Here is a 7,838-nt window from a genome sequence, read left to right as displayed (position 1 = left end):
ATCGGTCAGTGTTGTTGTGAAAATATGGCAGGTAATTAAAGTTCGTGTTTTGAAGCCGAAGTTTAACGATTGTCACCTGTTTGTCAACTATTGACGAAAACTAAACAAAAAAGCATGGAAATTGAGCACGTGTTTAACATGTAAATTGAGATAATAGTTTATTTTAAGGACATCCATGCGTATTGTGGTCACCGGATTTTTACGAGATGGGTCACACTGAGGTCACCTTGCATACGGAAAATATGTCGGGGAAATTGCTTGCTGGAAGGAAGCAATTCAAATAAAGTAAACTTCTTCTAAATATGTTTAAATTAAAGAATTTTCTTCAGAGAAAAGTATATGTACATAAGTTTTATAATGAAAACTATCCATTGAGTTATAAAAAACATATGCATTATTTTTTTTTATTTGAGGTTTCTTATGACTTTAAGAGAAATTTAACGAAAGAGGATATTTCGTTAGCTTAAAAGTTATAAACTCATGGATCAAAGATACACACCGACAACAATGAAGGTCCGTGAAACTAAAACATATTTCATTGATTGGGAAACTAAGTCACTACCACTTGTGCAACAGTAACGTTTATATATATATATATGAAAATGGAAGCATACGATTTAAAAGCAGAATACAAAATTTATTTCTTGAAGAAAACGGGAAGTTTCCTATTTTACCGTATAGGGGGTTATTTTAGCAGGGTGTAAATTCTCGCTTATTTTCGCGGATAGAATAGTTATCAAAGGTACCAGGATTATAATTTAGTACGCCAGACGCGCGTTTCGTCTACATAAGACTCATCAATGATGCTCATATCAAAATATTTATAAAGCCAAACAAGTACAAAGTTGAAGAGCATTGAAGATCCAAAATTCCAAAAAGTTGTGCCAAAAACGGCTAAGGTAATCTATGGCTGGGATAAGAAAATCCTTAGTTTTTCGAAAAACGTAGAACAAAATCGTCAAAATAAATCCCGGCATTTTTTAAAGGTTCATGCAAAGCTATTAAAAAGTTTTGAATGCGCACTCGTTTAATCCATGCGTCGTTCGGTCACGCGTTGTCTTATTTTTGATATTCAAATACGGCGATTAGTTATACTATAATTATTCGTATACCTTATTCAATGAAAATTTCGAAATTTGACACCAGCAAAAATAACCCGGTATTAATCAAGAACCACAAAATCAAAGATTTTGTTATAACGGACGCACATAAAAGAAATCTACAAGAAGGAGTCGGACAGACAATGACATATATGTAAAACAATCATACTGGATACAATCAATTCGACAATGTGTGAAAAGCGTTTTACGTAAATGTGTACAATGCCAATAAAAAAAGTGGTTAACCGTATAATAGACCGGAACCACAATCGCTACCAAATGATCTAGTAAAAAGCACCATATTATTTTGTACAACTGATATATATTTTCTGGACCTCTTCAAACCAAGGATACATCAACTCAACGGAAGGTATATAAATATGTTTATTTAAATACGCATATATACGATCTATACATTTGGAAATTGTAGCTGATTTGCCATTACACTCTTTTATCTAAGCATTTATATTGACAAACACTATTTATTTCGATAATGCACCTACATCTGAAGCCGCATCAAACGAACCCCAATGTATAAAGTTAGCTGAATTTGCAAAACAACTGGAAATTCATTCCGACAAGAGCCCCATGGTATGGCGGAAAATGGGAACTTCTAATTGGTTTAACCAAAATGACATTACAGAAAGCTGTTGGTAAAGCACTTGTCAGCGAACAATCTTTGACATACGGCAAAGTTCGCCACCGGACATGGCTCAAATGAAAGGTAATAAATCACAGCAAACCCCACTGGAATGATTTTTTAGGGTTCAAACCTTCTAGGAATTGAAGGGGTTCAAAGTTGATATCATTAATTTTTTTTACATGTTCACAGTAAAATTAAAATTGAGAATGGAAATGAGGAATGTGTCAAAGAGACAACAACCCGACCAAATAAAAAAAAAACAACAGCAGAAGGTCACCAACAGGTCTTCAATGTAGCGAGAAATTTCCCCACCCGGAGGCGTCCTTCAGCTGGCCCCTCAACAAATATATACTAGTTCAGTGATAATGAACGCCATACTAATTTCCAAATTGTACACAAGAAACTAAAATTAAAATAATACAAGACTAACAAGGGCCAGAGGCTCCTGACTTGGGACAGGCGCAAAAATGCGGCGGGGTTAAACATGTTTGTGATATCTCAACCCTCCCCATATACCTCTAACCAATGTAGAAAAGTAAATGCATAACAATACGCACATTAAAATTCAGTTCAAGAGAAGTCCGAGTCTGATGTCAGAAGATGTAACCAAAGAAAATAAACAAAATGACATTAATACATAAATAACACTACTAGCAGTTAACTGACATGCCACAGTATATTTTTTTCGAGGCATCGATACATACGGCAAAGTTCGCCACCGGACATGGCTCAAATGAAAGGTAATAAATCCCAGCAGACCTCACTGAAATGATGTTTAGGGGATGAGAACCTTATGGGAATTGAAGGGGTTAAAAGTTGATATCTTTTTTTACGTCTCCACCGAATATTCTTTTTGCAAGCCTCGACCGCTCCATACGGCAATGTTCGCCACCAGACATGGCTCAAATGAAAGGTAATGAATCATAAATAAAACAAAAATGCAATCTAACTATTTTTATATTTGTTTATAATCAATTTACGTCGGAAGCTTATCAAATTATCAAGTTGAAATCTTTGAAAATACTTTCCTTTGAGGGCCCAGATAGTTCGAAAATTGTTAAAACGACTTATTTTCTTACTACATATTAAAAATAAGTAAATTTACAGTACATTCTGTCTGTAACAAAAGTTATTTTTATCGATTTAACTTCCCTTGTATCTGACTTTTCTACCCTTATACGGCAAATGATAAAAAAAACCGAAAATAATCTGATCTTTGTAAAATACAGCCGTAAAAATGATAAAACACCTGTTTTTCTATATCAAAATTTTTAAGACTTACACTTGAATTACATATTACTCTCCAAATTTTGCACATTTCATTAAGGATCTTGCCCGATTTTTAGCTGCTTTAACAAAATCCAAGATGGAGGAAGAACCCCCTTCTTCCTTAAAAATGGTACCAGCCACAGACCACAATTAATTCCACTATCATTTCTTTATAACATTTTCTCATTAAAAAAATTGCACCATGGATTTTTGTCAAATCTTTTGTGTGTTATATATAGGACTAGTCCAAAAATATATAAAAAAATCAGAAAGATTGAAGCAATCACTTTTACAAATTTAGCCAATACACATCTATACCCTATTGACAAGTCAAGAGATGTTACCTTTTTGCACTTGGCTTATCACTCTTTCCATATCAAAATCAGTTTAAAAACAACATCCAAAAATGTATTTCACCTCTCTCCTTTCATTTCCACCCCATACAAATTAAGAAATCAATGAGAAAGGCAATTAGAAAAAAATAAGAATAAATACACTTTAATTAAAGGAACTATATTCGGACAACGAAACGCGGGATCATTCATTGTGGTCTATGGCCTATTGACGTTACCTGCAATGTTCTCTCACGGGAACCATAAAGATATACAGTATGTTATGGAGGCATGCATGTAATATATTCTTCCTATTTTAACAAGATAATTTACAGAATAATTCAATAAATCTACATTCTATCAAGCTTTTTAGAAAGACAAGAGCAAACAGGTAGAGTTAAGATAACAAGCACTAACATATGAAAATAAAACTCTCTAAATTTTCAATATATAAACAGCAAGTAATTTTGATTTATTTAGATGACTGAGCCGAAAATTCCCCACTTTTGTCAGCTTCTGTGACGTATTTCCCTTTGAAATCATCATCTGTCAGCGCACGCCCCGCTTTGTGAACACGAGTCATGATTTTTGTTGTCCATTTAGTATTGATGCTTTGCATGGATTTATCTATGGCAGCTAAAAGAAACGTAAACATATTACTTTGTTCTTGAGTCTCTGGCATATCAAGCCAAAACTGAAGAAGTCTGTGAAGAAAACCAGTTGTGTGAACTTTAAACTCTTCTTCAAAACCAATTATCACGGCAGTCGGTATTTTTAGCTCTCTGCCGAATTGCCCAACTTCGTGCAATTTATTTGTTAAATGTTTGGAAAGAACAATCAAACTGCTGTCGGCAAAGAACTCAGAATCTCCTTCTGCAAATAAAAAAAGATAAATATAATTCAAGTCAAAAACTAAAGAATTTTCTGTAAGAACAAACAATATCAAAAGAACTCTTTATATTGAATCTGCAACTATACCATATTTCTCTTCTTAATACAGATGGCTTAATGGTGTGAGAGTACATCTCTGAAATTACAGAATAAGCTTTGAAGTTCACCCAATTAACATGTGACTTCGATACAGAATATCAGTCTTACATCAATATGTGACTAGGTTATCCGATACAGAATATCAGTCTTACATTAACATGTGACTAGGTTATCCGATACAGAATATCAGTCTTACAATTAACGTGACTATGTTATCCGATACAGAATATCAGTCTTACATTAACATGTGACTAGGTTATCCGATACAGAATATCAGTCTTACAATTAATGGGACTAGGTTATCCGATACAGAATATCAGTCTTACAATTAACGTGACTAGGTTATCCGATACAGAATATCAGTCTTACAATTAACGTGACTAGGTTATCCGATACAGAATATCAGTCTTACAATTAACGGGACTAGGTTATCCGATACAGAATATCAGTCTTACAATTAACGGGACTAGGTTATCCGATACAGAATATCAGTCTTACAATTAACGGGACTAGGTTATTCGATACAGAAAATCAGTCTAACAATCAACGTGTGAATAGGTTATCCGATACAGAATATCAGTCTAACAATTAACATGTGACTAGGTTATCCGATACAGAATATCAGTCTTACAATTAACGTGACTAGGTTGTCCGATACAGAATATCAGTCTTACAATGAACGTGTGACTAGGTTATCCGATACATAATATCAGTCTCACAATTAACGTGCGACTAGGTTATCCGATACAGAATATCAGTCTTACAATGGACGTGTGACTAGATTATCCGATACATAATATCAGTCTCACAATTAACGTGTGACTAGGTTATCCGATACAGGCTATCAGTCTTACAACTGCAACATATAAACGTGCGACTAGGTTATCCGATACAGAATATCAGTCTTACAATTAACATGTGACAAGGTTATCCGATGCATAATATCAGTCTTACAATTAACATGTGACAAGGTTATCCGATACATAATATCAGTCTTACAATTAACATGTGACTAGGTTATCCGATACAGAATATCAGTCTTACAATTAACATGTGACTAGGTTATCCGATTCATTATATCAGTCTTACAATTAATATGTCACTAGGTTATCCGATACATAATATCAGTCTTACAATTAACATGTGACTAGGTTATCCGATACAGAATATCAGTCTTACAATGAACGTGTGACTAGGTTATCCGATACAGACTATCAGTCTTACAACTGCAACATATAAAAGAGGCTACATAGTTATTATTCATAATACTTCAAGACTGCCAAAAATCCCACCGGCTCTGCAAGGTAGTCATGTCTCCCTCTTGGATATATATTGCCCAAATAGTAAACAAAATTTAGCACAGGTAACAAAATAGATAAACTAGTAACAAAACCTCTATATAAACATTTTTGCTCGTATTGTTTCATTTCATTTTTTTTGTCCACAATCTTAATCAAAGCTTAATTCACAAAAGCTTTTCAAAGAAAACTTAAAATTTGATTAAAAAAAAAATAGTTTTGGAACTTCAAAGGAACATATCTGGAAAGCTTGTCGTTAATTTATGTAGAGGTTAGTGAACAAGATCTGCCACTCAGACCAATTAGACTTTGTTTTTTTCTGAAACCGTATTACATTTTTCGTTAGAAACCATAATAACTACACTTGATTAGTATATCTTGAAAAGAAAAGCAAAATGGCACAAATGTATAGCAACGCTAAAATAAAACCGACACGGCGTAAATCTCCCATATATGTTTGGTTCCATTCTGTTCGGAGGTTATCAAGAAAAAGAGATAACTTCCGTAAACTCTTTTCACAAAATATCGTAATAATACTCGTATTATTAAATTGTTCGCAAGTTTCTTTTTAAAAGAGTCACAGACGCTTGCAAAAGGTGCAAACTGATGACAAAAGCTGATATTATATCCTTGGACCAAATGAGTTTGAAAAGGTAAAAACAATGCTTTCTTTTAACTTATAATTTAAAGTAAAACAATATAGTTTACAATGATATAATTCCAGAATTACCTTCGACCGGTTTGTTTGGAATTTTCAGTTTTGACAATTTCAATAGTGGTAGGTTGGTTTGATGAATTCGTATCTTTACAAACTTGTCTGCCGTTAGGTCGAACTGCATGTTTTCAAAAGCTCCAATACGTCCACCTTTTGGTAGATCGATTGCCAACAGAGCAAAATTTGTGTCAAAAGATCCTTTGTACACGAAAGTATACTGTGGTTGAATTTCAGCTTTGACAACATAGTTTAGACGAAGTCGTTCATCTTCGTGAATCTGAACAGTTTTAGATCGACAATCAGTTATTTCTGTAAATTGATGTTCATGTGCTCTTTTCTGTTTCATTGCTGAAATTTTGTATTCTGGGATGCATTCTACTCTGATGGCAAACTTGAAGTTCGATTCTTTCCGTGCAAAAATCAGTATGTTACAAACGTGCTGAATGTTCATTAGAATTTTAGCATCGTCTCTAATCTCTCGGTGATTTATACCAGGCTTAATCCATGCAATCTGAAAACTGACAAAGGCTTAATTTATAACTCTCAGAAGAAGTGTGTTATATAATAGCCGTTGATTATCTGTTAAGCAAACAGCCAACGTGTAATTTGTATATATGTTTCTTGCTTTATAGTACACAAATACAAAAGGATGCCTTTGTGTTGCCGAACATATTGGCATATCTGCAAACAATAAGATATTTGCTATTAAGGGGGCTGCGGGTCTTAATCAAAATTCTATTTTGAAATAGGATTTTGCTATATTTTTCTATAAATGAACTTTATCTTATTCTTAATAGAAGAATGAAATAAAAAAAATGGTCACCGTTCATTTACGCTCACAATCTGCCTTCGAAATAAGCATACATTTTTGTAAAGGTACGTTTTTTTCTGTTCAACTAATAGGAGAAATAGAGGTAAGAATTGCCACTTCTTCTATTTCCACAATATTTTCCGAAAACGCAGTTGATAAACTCAGAACCCAGATGCCTTCCTATTATGGGATGAGTATTTTTTATTATAAGAAGGTGCTTTTTTATTATAAGTAGGTGCTTTTTTATTATAAGTAGGTGCTTTTTTATTATAAGTAGGTGCTTTTTGTCGAGCCTTCGACTTTAGTCGAAAAAGCGAGACTAAGTGATCCTACATTCCGTCGGCGTCGGCGTCGTCGTCGGCGGCGTCCACAAATATTCACTCTGTGGTTAAAGTTTTTGAAAATTTAATATCTTTCTTAAACTATACTGGATTTCTACCAAACTTGGACAGAAGCTTGTTTATGATCATAAGATAGTATCCAGAAGTAAAGTTTGCAAAAATAAAATTCCATTTTTTCTGTTTTTTACTTATAAATGGACTTAGTTTTTCTGCGTGGAACATTACATTCACTCTGTGGTTAAAGTTTTTAAAATTTGAATATCTTTCTTAAACTATACTGGAGTTCTACCAAACTTGGACAGAAGCTTGTTTATGATCATAAGATAGTATCCAGAAGTA

The 7,838-nt window shown here is 33.6% G+C and overlaps 1 protein-coding gene across 1 annotated transcript in view; it reads right to left on the bottom strand.

The window, feature by feature from the left end:
* Window positions 1-1,554: 1,554 nt before the first annotated feature.
* The window catches only part of LOC134681042 (uncharacterized), a 32,072-nt gene continuing 25,788 nt past the window's right edge, over window positions 1,555-7,838 (bottom strand). The window contains exons 8-9 of the mRNA XM_063540426.1: window positions 6,363-6,865; window positions 1,555-4,217 (exon numbers count right to left, since the gene is read on the bottom strand). Of these exons, the coding sequence (XP_063396496.1) occupies window positions 3,817-4,217; window positions 6,363-6,865 (904 nt within the window). The 3' untranslated portion in view covers window positions 1,555-3,816. The remainder of the gene's footprint in view (window positions 4,218-6,362; window positions 6,866-7,838) is intronic.

Source organism: Mytilus trossulus, chromosome 8 (assembly GCF_036588685.1).
Source record: "Mytilus trossulus isolate FHL-02 chromosome 8, PNRI_Mtr1.1.1.hap1, whole genome shotgun sequence".
NCBI lineage: Eukaryota > Metazoa > Mollusca > Bivalvia > Mytilida > Mytilidae > Mytilus > Mytilus trossulus.
The sequence above is the reverse complement of the archived record's forward strand: the minus strand, read 5'-3'. Positions and strand labels throughout refer to the sequence as shown.